At 42.2% G+C, this 18,431-nt stretch overlaps 1 protein-coding gene across 5 annotated transcripts in view; it reads right to left on the bottom strand.

The window, feature by feature from the left end:
- The window catches only part of myo18ab (myosin XVIIIA b), a 257,442-nt gene that overhangs the window by 123,987 nt on the left and 115,024 nt on the right, over positions 1 to 18,431 (bottom strand). For 2 of the 5 annotated variants that reach the window (XM_060943949.1, XM_060943950.1), the window contains exons 1-5: positions 17,185 to 17,355; positions 14,974 to 16,188; positions 12,425 to 12,517; positions 3,942 to 4,007; positions 3,111 to 3,198 (exon numbers count right to left, since the gene is read on the bottom strand). In XM_060943949.1, the coding sequence (XP_060799932.1) occupies positions 3,111 to 3,198; positions 3,942 to 4,007; positions 12,425 to 12,517; positions 14,974 to 16,188; positions 17,185 to 17,340 (1,618 nt within the window). In that variant the 5' untranslated portion in view covers positions 17,341 to 17,355. Of the gene's footprint in view, positions 1 to 3,110; positions 3,199 to 3,941; positions 4,008 to 12,424; positions 12,518 to 14,973; positions 16,189 to 17,184; positions 17,356 to 18,431 lie in introns of those variants that run through there. The other 3 variants (XM_060943952.1, XM_060943953.1, XM_060943951.1) reach the window with 2 other exon arrangements.

Genomic DNA, 18,431 nt, shown 5'->3' with positions numbered 1-18,431 from the left:
GCATCCTGCGCTCCAAATCACTCCGCCCTGAACAGCGAGTGCCCTCTGGAGGGTGCGCACTCCGGCCCTGCGCAGCTCACAGAGCGCGCGAGTGAAGTGAACAAGCAGTGATTCGGGACTGAGCCGCTGTGTGTGTGATCCCAGCGCATATCACTTACCACTTGCAAGTGGAAGGATGGCAAGCCTAAAGACAATCATAACTACACAATGGGCAGTATTTGCATCAGTATTTGCAGTATTTTCATACTTTTATACTCTTTAATGAAAGGTGATACAAGGCGGAAGTCCGCGCCGTTTTTCAGCAGTCGCGTCACATGACCAACGCCAGCGAATCAGGAAGGTGCATGTCACAGTGACGTTGTCCAATGAGATGCCAGCTAGAGCTCAGCACAGCGTATCCGCGTATTCTCAATGTTTACACAGCACCGGAGCTGACACGATCTAGATTGAATACGTGGACGCTGGCGGATTCCCGTTTCCCGGCGTTTCCAGGCGGTTTAATGTAAACGGACAGTGCATCCGCGAAGAAAACGAGACAGATACGGTCTAATGTAAACGTAGCCTATGTGTCAGCCCTGTGATGACCTGGCGACTTGTCCAGGGTGTACCCCGCCTTTCACCCGTAGTCAGCTGGGATAGGCTCCAGCTTGCCTGCGACCCTGTAGAAGGATAAAGCGGCTAGAGATAATGAGATGAGATATATATATATAGGGGTGGGACATTAACATGTTAATTAAGATTAATTAATTTCAAACAAATTAATTCGTTAAAAATATTAACGCATTTTATCGCAGTTTGCATGCCAAACAACCCGGAACCGTTGTTAGTGCACCGTGTTATGGTGCGACAAATATACTGACGCACACAGTTCCAGTTACAGCAATGGAGCTTGAAAGCGCGCTGGGTCTGCTGGACAGTAAATTTATATTCAAAAAAACGACCCGGTGGAACTGTTGATAAAACCACAGTTTATTGCAAACTGTGCAGAAAGGAGTTTGCTTATCACAGAAGCTCGTCAACTTTACGGTACCATTTAAATGCCAAGCATGTCACCGCGATTACTGAAACAGCTGCAGCTCGAGGTAGCAGTTCTGGTCAGCAGTGCAAACTCGAAGAAATGGCTGGATTCCAGAAGAAAATGAGCAGGGCAACGTCGGAAAATTTTGCGAACACGCTGGCCAAGTGGATCGCCTTGGACTGCAGGCCGCTATCGGTGGTAGAAGACAAGGGTCTACGAGATAGATGTATTTCAGATTGCGGCGTGTGATCCGGAAGGTAACAACTAAAATGGTTAGTAAAATGGCACTGAAACTTTAGTCTCTTCAATTTTGGACAGGGACCTTACCTTTGTTTACTATTGCAAAATGAAATGCAATTTGTTTTTTCCAAGACACTTTTTAAAGCCACTTAAACCTTAGTCTCTTCAATTTTGGACAGGGACCTTACCTTTGTTACTATTGCAAAATGAAATGCAATTTATTGTTTACAGCCATTAAATGAGTTTGAATCTAAAAATCATGTCTGTGTATTATTTGAACTCTTCACATATTATTTAGTTACATAAAATAAATGTTGCTTTTGGGGCAAATACGGTAGTGTGATTAATTGAGATTAATTAAGATTAATTAATTACAAAGCCTGTAATTAATTAGATTTTTTTAATCTAGTCCCACCCCTAATATATATATGTATGAGGAGTGATTCCACGCTTATGGGTACTGAAATGGGGACATGAACTTATTTTTAAAAATTCACCTAAAACCATTTCTTTTTTTTACCATCAGGTCACAAAACATGTAATCTTTAATGAATGATATGTTAAAAGATAACTTTAATTTTCTGAGATGTAATAAAAACATATTTATATGCCAAAGTCAGAACGTAACAGAAGTGTTGTGGACATATATATTCTCAATTTTAACAATGTAGAATTAGCAAATATAATTAATAAACATGTGTAGTAGAATAAACATACACATTCTTTCAATAAGATTAACATGGTATAGAGCTAGATTGTAATTAATTTGTAACAGACGCGAGATGGACAATCGTAACAGAAGTAATGGAACAGACATCATTTTGGAACTCATAGGCTTGACTTTGGCATATAAATATGTTTTAATTACATCTCAGAAAATTAAAGTTATCTTTTAACATATCATTCATTAAAGATTACATGTTTTGTGACCTGATGGTAAAAAAAGAAATGGTTTTAGGTGAATAAGTTCATGTCCCCATTTCAGTACCCATAAGCGTGGAATCACTCATATATATATATATATATATATATATATATATATATATATATAAAAATAAAAACCCGCCTTCGCGCCTACGGCGCTCAAACTTGTCTCCCTCCGAGCTACTCGCAGAGAGGGAGAATCTCCCTCTTTGCAATTTCCCAAGTTGGAGCCTCTGTATATATCAGCTGCTCTATCATGTAGTAGTATTATGGTTAAATGCGAAATAAACAGTTATCACAATACACCAGAATGAAATTACTGTACAATTATAGTTTAACATAACCATAGTTCCACAATAAAATCAAGGTGGTATCATGGTTCAAAGCTCAAACACAGTTCTAAGCAAGCACCATAGTGGAACCATAATATAGGGGTCCATCAACTTTTGAACATTTGAACCATGAACCCCCCTTGACTTCTGTGGAAGACTCTCTGCTGCGGTAAATCAAACACATTTGTGTAAATTTTTTCAGAAACTTTCATGTTCAAAAGGTGATTAGACAGAGGAATATGTATTTGCCAACCAAAAAATACCAATCGCCTCTTTTCAAGCTGTTGCTCATGCCAGCATACCATTTCGAGGAAAGTGCTATCTGCCCTCTTCCACATACATGAGCTTACAGACGCCCAGCTTTGGCAGGTGTCCATGGAATTGACAGGGAAAAAAAAAAAATTGTATGCCATCCGTCTCACCCAGAGAGCATGGCCAACTTTGCTCCCTTGACTCATGCCCATAAACTTGCGATCACTCGACAATAAGGTTCTTCTTTTGGAGCCCATTGTGAACGTTCTTAAGTTTTATATGAAACACTTAAAAAATAAATAAATAAATAAATAAATAAAATGTTCCACAGGGCTGGAACTCACCCAAAGAGAAGCCATCCTTGTGGACCAGCCACACTTTCTCCGAGCCGTACCATGCCTGCTCTGCAGCTATCTGCTCCTCCGTCTTCACCTGTACAAGAAAGTACACCCATCACGCTCAAACATTATACTTTATACAGACTCAAAACCCACTCAGAAGCACTCCATGCATGGTGCATGCACTGGAGAACAACTACCGCAGGAGATACGATCGAAGTTGCCTTTTGGTGCTGTTTGAAAACCTTAGTTCAGCATGAAAAGCCAGCTTCTATACTGCAGGGGTGTATGATGGGTAACCAGAGGTGCTTTCAAACAAAGGGTACAAATAAACAGTGTTCGCATGACCGGCAGGGTCGGCTTACAAAAGAAAGCAGGATATTAAGGTGCTGAATGCTATAAATTCACATCAGGACATCACATAACAAGAAAGAATGGTATTGATGCTTCTTCGCATTCCTGATACATTTTGAACCCTCATGTAAATATTTACAGGAAAAAAATGTCAAACTGATCTGTGACTATAATCCTGCATTTCTCACTCGGTGTAAAAGCAAACAGGCGCAACACCACACCCAGATATACAGTAACAAAAGGTCCGAATCAGCCGAACGTGTTAAAATATTCATGATCAGTTTTTATTGCTCGTCACCTTTCAGAGTAGTTATATTTATCATTTTAATGTGTCACTTATGCTGCTGGGGTAAGTGGTGTTGTTCAGGGTAGGTGTGAGATCACAGCACTCCGAACAAAGGGCACACGTAGCACTCTTGACATGGAAAGTCAAGGGGCAACAGCACACACACACACACACACACACACACACACACAGCAGACCTGAGGCTGGGCGGCAGCAGCATGGGCCGCCTGGAGGACAGCCACAGGATCCTCGTCCACCTGTCCCTGTGACATGCAGCCGACCAGAAGGAGCAAATACACTGTTACATACCATCAACCTCTCCATATTCACATTTCTATGTGCTACTCTTTTAGAGAAAGGATATATCATTCTAGCCACATTCACTGGATAGGAGCAAATCACATGCTCTGATTGGCTACCCTACTACGAAGCTATCAGCTCATATACCGTGAGTAGAGAAAAACAAAATGCCGGAGCATGCTGCTCAACCAAAATAAAAACTCGCCTTGAAAACAAAATACGGAATAAAAGCATTTGATGGTAAGAACATACCTTTTTTTATTTTTCAAGAATTATTATTGTTATAGAGGTTTTCGACCCACGTGACCGTTGCCATGTTGACAAGTAGATGGCGCCATTTTGGCGGTCACAACAATGGCGACTCCCGCTAGATCTGTATACCTGTATATCTGTATCCCACATGATCTGTATACCTATGTCGTTAAAAACCCATCGCCATACGCCATCGTATTGATCTGAAAGCGTATAAGAGTTTGGATGCCTACAAATATTTTGTCAGGCTGGGTAACATGCCTACATCAGCGGGTCGTCCCTGGAGCTGGTGGTCGCCGTCTTATTACAGCTACGGTTTGTTCACATTTTCATTTACTTTCGGTCCTCAGGATAAACAAAATGTTATGAAATGTCATTGAAATAACTTCTTAGTCTGTTGAGACGTGGCCCGTTATAAATTTGCTGTTACCAGGCAATGACCAAGAACTGTATTATTAGGGTTGGTGTCTGTGTTGTAGCAGTGTACTAGCAGCTAGCTGTTAGCGCTAGCTAATGTCAACAACATAGCTAGTATGTTACTGTAGCAATGTTTACGTTCAGTCATTTGGATGACTGTTAAAACCTTTCAGTCTCAAGTTTTTCCTTTACTGTATTTACTAGTTTACTGAGCTAGCGTGCTCCGGCGCGCGCTAGTTCCCGGCCTGCCCGAGCGCGCTAGCTCCCGGCCTGCCCGAGCGCGCTACCTCAGTAAACTAGTAAATACAGTAAAGGAAAAACTTGAGACTGAAAGGTTTTAACAGTCATCCAAATGACTGAACGTAAACATTGCTACAGTAACATACCAGCTACTGTTGTTGACATTAGCTAGCTTGACCTTCAAAATGGCGGACACCGGGGCGTCACGTGACCCTGTGACGTCAGGTGAAAAACCTCTATAGCAGCATTTTTCACAAATTGCTACGGTCATATCGCCGGTTTGTTTACATTCTAAGCGGAAATTATTTTGCTGGACGTTTTGTATAAAAGTTTTTATTTATCGAATTTGCAAAAAATAAAAATGCTCCGTTTCTCAAAATACAGTAAATGTGGATAGAATAAAACAATTATTCATTCATTCAATCTAGTCATACATGGCTTGTCGCCGACTCGGCGTGCAGCTCATGTACGACTCGATTTTGTGGAATAACTGTTAATTGTGTATATTATAGAAATGTAATTGCATAGAGTGCTGGGAATGGGAGGAATTACATCAAAGCACACAGTATAACATTTCAGCTGTCAGGAGGCGAGAGCACCTTCTCAACATAATGCCACACTCACAACCCGCCGTAAGTGTTTTGGACACGCGTGGGTCGCAGGGTTTGGTAGGTCGCAGCCGTGCCGCAGGGTCGCGGTGAACCCGGGGGAAAGTTTGGGGGAGGAGCATGGGCAAAGTACTTGTCAAGTACAGGTTGCGTTCGGCAGAAGATAAGAGAGAGGAAGTGATTGGGAAAAGATGGGACAGAGGCCACCGCCTCTGCCGCCTCACGTTCCGACATCGGTGTTCCTGTATTAGCAAAATCAATATCGCTTCGTGCTGCTCCTCATCTTCTATCATCTGCCTATAAAAGGTCCAACCCCCTCAGTCGTTGCGATGGTATGGTGACGGCCATCTTGTTCCCTTCTACAATGCTACACGCTACATGATCGGTTCCTCCCCCAATGTACAGTATATACCCACAGCCTTGCCCCTCATGTTGCGTGCAGATCGCGTGCGCCGCGCGCCACACCTTGGGGTCTAAGTGAGATGTACTTCTGTCTTGGGGTCCGCAGAAATAGCAAGTGTGGAATACTGATGTAGTACTTCTGAGGCACGTCACGTCACTCGTACAATGACAGTAAGATGCACGAGTGACGCACAATCATCGCAAAAAGCCCCTACTCGCCGTGCCGCTGACTTGGTTCAGGCGTACAAAAGGAGCACGGGTCCTGTACGTCGTGTATGCGTTCTTGATTTTTCGCAGGACCCGTAGAATTTCCATGTGCGGGACCAACAGTCTCCACGGCCAGTCTGCGACCTTCTACAGCGCTGAACACAAGCAAGCGTCGCGCAAGTCTCAAGCACGGTTTTGCCAAATTTTTTTACCATAGAACCACCCGTAGTAGCACGTACGGCGGGTTGTGAGTGTGGTTTAAGCTTGGCGTTTAAATCAGTCAATCATGGCTTGATTTCAAACAGCATTTTCTAAGAGAACGATTAAGATGGTCAGCATTCTTGTGAATCCCATTTGTCGTCTCCAGCTTACCGAATAGAATAAAATGGCTTACCAGACTAAGACTCTGCACTGGTGAGATGAAGTAATACACAGTCGTATGAACATTATAAACATGAAGGTGCAATGTGACAACAGCAGGTGGTATTCATAAATAGCAACGCTGTGCAAATCATTTACAAATGCCAACCAACTAATATCACAACGTTTCACTGAAACATAACTGTTACATGCTGCAGGCTTCAAACTGAACAAGCTCATCTTTAGCCACCATGCAATGGCTAGGCTTACCAACACAAGAATGGATACGAGTGTTAAGGGTGTAATTAAAGTATTATGTGGGACTGTATCATAGAGAGTGTTAATCTGAGGCCTAGTTATTCAAATAAAAAAAAACAAGGTCAATATAAGCATTAATTGACAAATGAAGGAAAAAAGAAGCATTGGGGAAATGGAGAGGGCATGGAACAGAAGCTTACACTGAAGCAGACTGCGCGAGAACACACTGCGGTGAAACTGAAAGATGATTTCTCGGGCTGGCCCTGGACCTGAGTGGATGTGGACACAGATGCCCTTTGCACGGGCTCCGGCTAAAGTAGCCAAGCCAAATCAGTGACGTCAAGTGCCGCAGCCAAGACAGCAATGGACAAGAAACAGAAGGGCAGATGAGAAAACACGTAAGATAACAGGTAAGAAGAGCAAACGGACAGAGAAATGGAGATGAACATGAAGGAACTCCAGAGAAAATGCTGATGTTGTGCTAGAAAGGCAATGGAGTGAGACAGAGAAGCATGCAGATAAGTCCAATGCAAAACAACCTGGATGAGAGACTAGAGCGAGTGGGACAAAGTGGACAAAAGGGTCATTCGTGCAATTTCACAAATAGTGTCAAAATCTGACGTCAGTCTAAAGCCTAGGTCACAACCGGACGTACGATTTTTTGGCCGTGCGATTTTTGGCGTTTCCCAAATCGCTGCGTATTTTTTTGTTCGTGGAGAAAGACGCACGTTGGCCGCAAGTTTGTCTTGCAACCTGAAAAAACCGTAAGCGCCCGTAGAGTTTGTTTGACATGACAAAGAACCTCTGCGGCCAGTCTGCGACCAGTCTACGGCTCGAAAATCAGCACGTCACACGCGCGCCCTCCGTGCGTTTCTTGCACGTAGACCGGCAGTAGGAGCACGTACGGCCGGTTGTAACCGTGGCTTAAACGAGGCAGAATTTGGATGCACCGAGATGTTCAATCAATACCATCTATAGGAATAACAGGTTAACTGTAGATGGGGCTGGGCAATACAATATTGATGATATGATAAATGATGTGACAATACACTTCTGTGATATCCCAGGCATTCCTGTATCATGTTTTTTTTTTTTAGTTTAACATCATGTTAATTTAATTTATTTGAGCTCTTTTTTTAACGCAACACTATTGTTTTACTAAAGCGATGGTCACACTACAGCTCGTGATGCTTTGCGATGGGTTATCGGTGAAAATGAGGCGTTTTGGTGATGATGCATGGCATAAAAGTTGGTGTCACACATCAGGTGAACACTTGACTGTCACACCTTCGCGTGCTTGAGCGACCACGCTCGCTCACAGGACCCAGTCGTTTTGGGAAACGCCCGATGCTGATTTGAGCGCCATCAGCATGTGCATATAAGGACGCTGTTTTCACAAAGGCTTTGTGAAATATTATCATTATCACGGTCACGTTTGTTTCTAGCCATGTTTATGACTCTGCTCCTGGTTTCGTTTATTACCCTGACCTTGCTTCACGTTTTGTTTTTTGTAAATGTATCACGCCTGCTAATAAACACTCTTCCTGCACTGCATACCTGACAGAATACTTGCAAAGTCTCTGTGAAAAGAGCGTCCTTATATGCGTATGCTGAGTGCGTTCAAATCAGCATCAGGTGTTCCCCATAACGACTGGGTCCCAAGAGCATGCATGCACGCGCCGAAGGATCTTCAAATGGAAATGTGCTTTTTAAGTCTTGGCGAAGATTAGGTGATGCCGAGCCGCTGTGTTGATGAGGCTTCCGTGAGCATCGGGAATGGATTTGAGACAAGTACATCTCAAGAGGCTCGACGAAGATTCCCTGAGCTTTGGGAAATATTCCCAAACCCATCTGCGAGTATTCGCTGTTTAATTTGCCGACAAGACCATCACCACCAAATTTAAATGCATGAACTGAAATTTTTCATGACATTTTTGGCCACATATGAGGTGGAGATACACCCCCCCCCCAAAAAAAAAAAAAAACAACACTTGCGAAGCTCAGAGAACATTCGCCATGTATCACATGATTGGTGGCGATCAGAGGTGGACAGTAACGAAATACATTTACTTGAGTACTGTACTTAAGTACACTTTTTGAGTATCTGTACTTTACTTGAGTATTAGTTTTTTGGAAACTTATGACTTTAACTTCACTACATTTGAAAGGCAAACATCGTACTTTTCACTCCACTACATTTCTATCAAGCTCCTCGTTACTCGTTACTCTGAAGCGGCTTTGAAAGTGGATCTTTTTTCTTTTCTTTTCTAAAATGCGATTGGTTTTTTCGCAGGTGACCCTGAGACAGCTTATCGATAATCACTAGGGTCACGTCACATCCATAGACTGTATAAAATCAAGCTCAATGATTTCTCAGCAGCGTTATTTAACACGATCAGTTGATGGCAGAATGGAAGGAGCCGGTTCTTCCAGGGATCCCAGCAGTAATTGAAAAAAATAGTTTCTTACGTTCCTCTATCAGCAGGGGTCAAGGGCGCTGCAAGCCCCCTGAAGCTGTTGAGATTTTAACATTTAAAGATGCTATAGAACACATTTTTTACATAGATTTAACATAGAAAAGCAACAGAATTTAACAATAATGTGTGTCTATTTGATGGCATATTTTGTAATCAATGACATAAGTGGCAAAAAAAAAAATTATTTAGCTATAAAAATTAGATGAAAATGCAGCTTTGAAGAATATACTTCTTCTAACCCGGACACTGTTCCGCTATCTCTTTTATGGACGATATCTTTTTTCCACAGGCCCCCAGACACCAAGCCATTTTAGGTGTTATATGGTGTATTCTGAGCATTTCCTGCAAGTAAAAAAATTGATCTCAACAAGTAAATATTTGACTAGTCTTGGTCTTCATTTTGCCATATAAAATACCCATCAACAGTTTTCTCTTTTAAAATGAAAGATCCATGTAAAATACCTTGAAATATCTAATAAGTGCCTATGTATTTTATCTCGTAATCAAAATAAAAGTTAAAAAAAATGTGTAAATAACAATTTAAAGAAATGTTAATAAAAGAAAACTTTGATAGGCCTTTCAAAATGACTTTGTGAAAAATCATGCTCAATATTTAAGTGAGAGATACCTGTTGTCTTCCAAATTACACTTAATTCTTGTATTATGTCCTGGCTTTTTCCAAGAGTCTCTCACAATGTCTCTTGTCTACAGAGCAAAAGTTTTAAAAAAACTAGTGTTTCTTATCGAATATATTATTTACATCTTTTCTTTTACTTCTGGCTCCTTCTATTCCTCTTTGCATCACTCCCAGCTATTTCTTTCAATTCATCTTTCAGTAAGGCTATTAGTTATTAGTTCTATAGTATTTGCATTCCTCTATTAAAGCTATTTACAAAATGCTCATAGTCTGTCAAACAGCATCTAATGAAAGTCTTTTAATTTTCTTTTCTTTAACACCATCTCTTTCAGTTTTGCAAACTTGTTCTTTTTCATCTTTTCCTTCAGTCTGTGTGTTCTTTTCTCGCCCTCTTTGCATCTCTCTCAAACACCTCCTGAGCTTTCCTTTTTGATGGCATCTTAACTATGTCTGATCTTGCACCCTGTAAGTACAGAATTCACGTACGCGGTGCCAGGTCACGCAATAGCTATTTTTAGCTCTGTCATGCACGAGTCGCAGTCAAGACGTGTTCCACGCTCAGCTGGCATAAAACTCCGCGAGTCCGGCTGTATTGAGCCGCCGGTCTCGTGCAAGGCGATTAAAACCGACTAGATCCCCTCAATGATTTAATGCAAAAATAGACGTTTTGTGAAGATATTTTTCGCGACAGAATCCGCGGAAATTTCACAGCCCTGCATATTGAAGTAAGTTCAACGCATTAGAAACAAAAGCACGAACGGAGTTAAAACACATTTTCTAGCAAATGGGCGCAGCCATACTGTTTTCTCGTTCTATCGTGTACAGTCTCGCGGTATTTACATCAATTTAACTTCCGAGTGTTCCCGAATGTCAACGAGAACAAACGAAGCTGACAAAAACATCGCTAAACAAGCAAACCAAATCAGAATGTATTCTGCTGGTCATTTTACTTAAACATATTTTTAACGGATATACAAGAGATTAAAAAAAAAAAACCACCACCACCACCACTTTGGCTAGAAAAATAGCGGAATTCCGCTAAATAGCGGACGTCTGGGATCCCTGCTCTTCTGGAGAATGCACACACCCATGGCTTTACCTAGAACCCATGTTTCAGTTTTCTGAAAGGATTAAAGATTCGTTTCGTTTTAAATGTTTGCTTTGTTTGCCGAAAACAAACCACATCACGGCCTACAAAAACTCGCCGTCCAACCTGCGGAAGCATATTGAGGTCTGTAAACGTTTTATTCCAAGAGAAAGCTTGCAGTGAAGTTGTCTGTGCTTTTAGAGCTAGCGATAACATTGCAATAGCTATGCAGTCTGATTAGTCAAATGACTTTCTATGGATTTGCCTACCAAGTTGCCGTAGCCTTGTTCATGGCTAACGTTAACACATAGCTAGTTAACATGGACACTGTTAGTTAGCATGTAAAAACAGAGTTACGCTAACATGAATAACGTTAACTTATCTGAAGTCCTTTCAGAAATATTTTAGTATAATCTTGCCAAATAAACAGAATGTAGAAATCTTTCTTTTCTAGTAGCGTTAGCTACCCAATATGATTTCGAGTTTGAAAAGAGTTTGCTAGCATGTCAGGTGGAGGTTCACTGACTAGCTAGCTTAACGTTAAACCATCATGATGGCACAGCATGCGTTCATTTTACGAATTCACATTTCTGTCCTTACTAGCGGCGTTAGGTTTTGTAAGCGTTATGGCAATAATACAACAATGCATTGACAGAAAATGTTCTTTTAATACTTAAGTATTTTTAAAAGCAAATACTTCAGTACTTTAACTTAAGTAAAAATTTGACTGGACAGCTTTCACTTGTATCGGAGTAACATCTGACCACCGGGATCTGTACTTTGTCCACCTCTGGTGGCGATGCGACCAATTTTTCACTGCCAAGTATTCACAAACCCATCGTGAACTGCAGTGTGACCAGGGCCTAACAGGTTGTCAGCAGTCTTATACATTGTAATACTCCTCAGATATCAGACTTATCAAGTATCGTGATGTGATATTTTTGCTGCATCAACAACCCCTACTGTAAGATTGAAAAACTGAGGGTGAAACTGGTTAGTTTTAGGGGGGGGGGGGGGGGGGGGGGGGGGGGGGGGGGCTTTACTGGGAGAAAACTCCGGTCCAGTGCAAAGGAACAGATTATCGTGAAAATAAAAGGAAAGGATAAATAACACTAAAGGAAAGGGGGAGGGAAAAAAAAAAGACAGCAGTAATTACAGTTACAGAGAAGATCTGCTCCAATCGTCTTTGAGCTGCTTCAGTAGGACTCGGTGGAGGGCTCTCCTACAAGTCAGACCAGCAAAAGGAAGTGTAGCTGTGAAGGTTGTATGGCTACAGTTTGTGACCACATAGTTCGAGAGACCTCTTCGGGTAGATTAGTGCGACAGAGCTGACCACAGCGATGGTAGACGTGTGTTAGTTGTGTCTGTTCTAATGCGTTTCATTCTTGCAATGTGCATCCGCTGCGTACTTTAGCATGCACACACACAAACGCACCTTTTGGATCATCGGTAGATGACAGACTTTAGATATGATGCCCTGACAAGAGTTTGCAGTTTGGGTCAAGGATAGACGTGATACTGTCTTCACCTTTGAACATTAGGCATATATACATAGTACATGTAAAAAATAAATAAATACATACATACACAGTATGTGCATAAGGTCAGCGTTAACACGTTCAAGTGCATTCATGTTCCAGTAAATGAGTTTGTGATAAAACAAGCACACAAACAGCCAGATTTTAACATGCAATGCACATCTACAAGCAAAATAATTCACTACAGAAGGTCTGTCTGGATTGGACCGATTTCTTCCCTCGTGTGCAAAGTGTGTAAGCGCAATTAACTGCCTTCTCAGGCCCCCGCTCTTATTCTAACTCCATCTTGTTCGCACAGATTCACAAGCCTGCCCATGACAATACAGCCACAAAGCCTTGTGCTCGTACTAAAGGACTCTAATCTCACAAGCGAGAAAGAACTAATTGTTCTTAGTCCAAAACGAAGACTTCTGTTAAACATGGACACACTCCAAATAACATGGTCCAAACAGAAGTGCCAACGTTGCTCACAAGAAACTAAATCCTCGCGAGCAGAGAAAAGAAAATTTTAACACCTGGTGTGACAATTTCATAATAAGCAGCTCTTTTCACCAACTAAACAGACCACAATCCTGTCTTCTAGTTTTCTACTAGCTCACATGACAGATTCTTGCGAGTTCTCAGTTCAAAGTTCAACGTGATAAAGATAAAGAAGGCCAACGCAAATATAACTGCTACAAAAACAACTGCATCCCTCACATCGCATCTCCTTTCCCCTTCAGTGAGCTGCCATTTCTGCCGAGGGAATTTTATTCATGTTTGTTCTGACCTCCACTTCAGCCGTAAAAAAAAAATATATATATATATATATAGGTACACTATCAAAATTATCAATGCTATCAATAAAACATAGATTTTAATCATAACCCAAGTAAAAAAATAAAATAAAAATTGAAGTAGCAGAATGACCCCAACAGTGCCAACAGGGACACCGCCACCAAAAACTGGCCGTGCGTTCCTGAACACGAAACGAAAAGAAATCTCTCTGTACAACAAACTTAAAACTCTCTCAAACTTTGGACTTTGTGACCATGTATGGAATCAATTTTGTGCCAAAATGTTCATACAATACTTTTGAAATATCTAACAAAAACGACAAATCAAAAAGTCAATTTTTTTAGACTGGCAAACAAATTATTCGTGCAATCGTGCAAAATATCAGTCTATTACTCTTCAGAAACCTTTTATTTTTGTTCCGCGTCTTTCTCAGTTTTGTTTGACGTCATTTATTTTGGTTGCGATTCCAGCTTTCTCATTTGCGCTCCCTGACTTTTTGCTTGCAGTTTTGGCACAAACTTGACGTGTGGGTGGGCTGTCCAGGAGTGCATTCCCATTGGCTAACTTGTGTTTGACTGACAGCTACGCTCAGCCATTCCCTACTCGGATTCTGGCGGACTGTTTGACGAGTGACCGATCCATTGACGGTAAACAAGGATCGAGTGGACTTCAGTGATATTGAACACATTATGCAGGTGTTTCGTGGCAAGTCAAATGTTAGCCTTAGCTCCACTACCCAATATAATAGCTGTCTGACTAACGTTAAACACGCCTGCATAATGTGCACTACTGCAACGCATACAACACATTTGTCCCGCACTTACACTTTGTTGAATTAATTCAATATCATAGTCGCCACTGAAGTCCACTCCATCCTTGTTTACCGTCAATGGATCGGTCACTCGTCAAACAGTCCGCCAGAATCCGTGTAGGGAATGGCTGAGCGGAGCTGTCAGTCAAACACAAGTTAGCCAATGGGAATGCATTCCTGGACAGCCCACCCACACGTGAAGTTTGTGCCAAAACTGCAAGCAAAAAGTCAAGGAGCGCAAACGAGAAAGCTAGAATCGCAACCAAAATAAATTACGTCAAACAAAACGGAGAAAGACGCGGAACAAAAATAAAAGGTTTCTGAAGAGTAATAGACTGATATTTTGCACGATTACACGAATAATTTGTTTGCCAGTCTAGAAAAAATTGACTTTTTTTTTGTTTTTTGATTTGTCGTTTTTGTTTGATATTTCAAAAGTATTGTATGAACATTTTGACACAAAATTGATTCCATAACTATGACCTTATTTGGATCAATTACAAAATCTAACCAGTTCATCTGCTGGTTCCAATGATAATTTCATACAAATCCTACAAACATTCAACCACTGGTTGTTGAAACTGGTTATTTCAGATGAGCATACGGACAACCTGAAAACAGATGACACCCGTGGCAAATTTACTCTGGCGATAACCATTCTATCTTTTGGGAAAATAATTTGCTCTCGCTGTACAAAGTAAGTGATGTTAGAACCATTAAAATCAGAAATCACAATGTTAAAGCAAAGTTGTTACATTTTTAAAACTTTGGACAAACTTGCTAGTTTAAGTTGCCTGAATTCTCACACACAGTCCAACGATGGTAAAGTGTTTCATGCAGCAGAAACGCAAGCAGTACCTTTAGGATCTTTGTCGTCAGTTGTTTGGGGGTTGGGGTGAACCTGGGCGAAGTAGTCAACAGTTCAGGACATGAGTTAATGGTAGATTTGACTGGAGTAAGCACTGGAGGTGCTTTGGAAGTTACAGGAGCTGGCTTGGGCACAATGGATGCAGGTTTAGGATTTGGAATGGATGTTGGTGGTGCAGAAACTGGAGGGGTTTTAATGACTTCGGTAGCTTTAGGAATAAAACCAGGCTGAGGAACCATGTGTGAAGTCTTTGGCACAAGTACTGTCTTGGGAGCTGGGATGAATCCGGCTGGTGGGGTGATGGGGTACTGAACTGGAGGTGAAGTAGCAGGAGAGATCGAAGGAGAAGATGCCCAAGTCTTTTCCGCTGGCTTTGAATGCATACTTCGATTGGCTTCTGGTTTCTGCACACTCTTCCCTGTTGCTGCCGAGGTTGTTTTGTCCTCGGTGTTCACCTCCTCTTTGGGTTCTTGTTTTTCTGCAGACACCTCCTTACAAGGACGAGGTCGCAGCTCCCTGGTCCTACCCCGGATCAACAGGCTGGTTACTCCTTTGGACACGTCATCTCTCTCCTCCTTCTTTATGGAGTCATGTTTAAAAGAAAACATGGGCATCTTTGTGACCTTGGGCACAGATGTTGGCATAGGTTTGGATGGTTCAGGGGCAGACTGGGGTATCAAAGACATTGTTGAGGGTTTGGGTGGCTCAGAGGCAGATTTTGGAGGCTCTGTGGGAGTCTGACAAAGAGTTGCGGACTTAGAAGTAGCAGCAGCGTGCTCATTTACAGGTTCTATCCTCCTCACCACTCTCTTCACCACCTTCACAACCTTCTTGCAAGTTACACCATTCGGTTCCTCGGTCATCTCTGGCTGACAGGCACTGACTGTGGTTGTGGTGTTGCTAGCTAAAGGACCATTGGTCTTGCTATTTCCATTCAGGACAGGCTCATGATTTTGCAAACCTGGACGGGGCTCAGGGCTTTTGAAGTGCTCTTGGATGTTGGATGGGTCTGGGTTCTTGATAATAGAAAACCTGCTTCTTGTGGGTGAAGGGCTCTGGAATCGCTCCCGGAACTGGGGCTGGGACTGGGCATGTCCAAGAGGATCTCGAGCAGGCTGGGGGCTCTTGGTCCGCAGCAGCCTTTTAGCAGGCTCCAGACTGGGCACTGACTGGGAGCGACTACTGAAACTGCCATTACTATCTGACTACTCAGCCAGACGGCATTGGGCAAGGAACAAGAGTGTTAAAGGACATATATAAATGAAAGTTCAAGAAAAGGTGATAAACTACTTATACTAATACTTAACAGAACACTAAAATAACACGAACAGGCTCAATAAGCTAAAGAGCCAGGATTGTGCTCATGTTCTTGTTCATGCATTACTGAACTGTCTCATTTGCTGCACCACCCCTGGGGTCAGTGACACAAGGAATAACGATCAGCAAAGTAGGTAACATTGAAGCAAGTCGTTCGCTGATTAGTAACACGTTGCCCTACACTAAACCAGAATCTTAAATCCTGAGATAAGAGATACTGAGATAAGACATGCAGCTTAGAATGACATGCAGATCTAAACCCAAGACTTCCTTTTCCATACCTTTCTTGGTATGGAAATCCATACCATTTGGCTTGCATTCATACAGCAATCCAGTAGACCTCATGTACTGCCAAAAGTTACACTAATCTCAGTCGAATAAATCATTTATATCTGTAGAATGACACATACTAGCTAACCAGCGCAATTACAAGCACAATTTAACGTTTTACAAGACAGTCTCCCTGAGGACTTTGTGGAATCTGCGATGAACAGATCTAATCCTTGCGCAGTTCATTCGTGCACTTTATGACCCTGCGTGTACCTTACTATATGCTGCTAAAGCATACAGCTTGACAGACTTAACCATAAGAGATATCAGCAGCCTGCAGGACTATCGGAGACTCGGTAGATCATCTGCTTGTTGTGCTAACTGTCCTACAGGAAGGCAAGAGCATTATTCCTGGATCTCATAAGCAGGCAAGTTCAGCTTCGTGAAGACAATATCCTGTTCTGTATTGACAAAGGTTCGAAGTAAAATGCCTTATGCAACACGGAGTGATATAAATCATTGTAAAGTGGATAAGAATGTTTCCTCTAGAGCCACACCAACTAGTAAAATCAGCTTCCTGTCAGTTAGTCGTGATGGTTTTTCACAACACTTACACTCTCTTTCAAACTCTTGGGGGCTGCCTTTGTCTCTTCTTTAACCTGAAGAGGTTTGTGGGAGAAAGCAATTATAATGTGCACTTTAAACCAATTAAAACATGGCTGAGCCAGGTCGTGCTGCAGATTACACACCACACACACACACTCATGCATGACCTCCTAAGGGCCCGTTTACACGAGGACGCTGTCGGGTAAAAACGACTAAATATTTTATCGGACGTGCCTTTCGTCTACACGGGGACGGCGTTTCCGAGGCTGAAAAACGGAAAAAATTGAAAACGCCTTCCAGAGTGGATAAGTTAAAAACAGCCCCCGTTGCATATCCGTCTAAACTACCCAATACGCGAAACTCTGCTCGGATCTGCTCACGTCGGGTACGCGTTTACGTCATACATGTCATATACTGTACATGCCAGCCCGGGAAGTAAGAAAATAAGTAAAAAAGTAAGAGCGTGTCTGATTACATCGATCCAACAGACCTTCAAGCTGCTCTGGCAGCTTTAATAAACGTCCAGGAGTCCTTCGAACATCTATACCGAATCTGCACATATACCGTTAATGAACAGAGGCGGGTATAGCATGCTCTTACTTTCTTACTTACCATAGCCAGAGTAGTCAAAGTTTTCGCGGCGCAGATGTGCAGATCAGACAAGACGGAAGACGTTGCGCATGCGTGCAGACATAGCGGAGGTCTTTCACAGCACCACCTAGCCGCCTGGCATGCACATCCAATTGAATTCCACACATTTATGCGTCACCGTATAGACGCAGATTTCCTCCTTGAAAACGGTCGTGTAGACGCGGAAAAAAAGTGAGAACGAAAACGGACTTTTGCGTTTTTGTTTCAGACCGTCCCCGTGTAAAGTGGGCCTGAAATGATGTGCAAATTGAAATAATCAGGGATGCAAACGGCGCGCCTTTTGGCGGATGCCGCCTTTTTCACGGCGGTCTGGGGGACTTGTGTGAATCGTGCAGATCCGATGAGTTTTTTTTTTTAAGGGGGGGCGGGTGTTGGAGTGCGCACGTAAAGCCAATTGGCTGCGCGCCATTATCTGCTGCTGGCTGCACTTCACTGTACGCGCAAGGATTTCCATCAGTCCAACGTAAGTTACGTAATTGGCTTTACGTGCGCAGCTTTCTGATTTACTGTTTTCTTCTCATACTTATACTTCCTATGTTTCATGGACTGTAACGGCATTTGCTTATTTAGTAATTTTAATACAGAATTTACTTTGATGAAATTA

The sequence above is a fragment of the Neoarius graeffei genome, chromosome 17 (assembly GCF_027579695.1).
Source record: "Neoarius graeffei isolate fNeoGra1 chromosome 17, fNeoGra1.pri, whole genome shotgun sequence".
NCBI classification, from domain to species: domain Eukaryota; kingdom Metazoa; phylum Chordata; class Actinopteri; order Siluriformes; family Ariidae; genus Neoarius; species Neoarius graeffei.
This window is presented reverse-complemented; position numbering and strand designations above follow the sequence as displayed.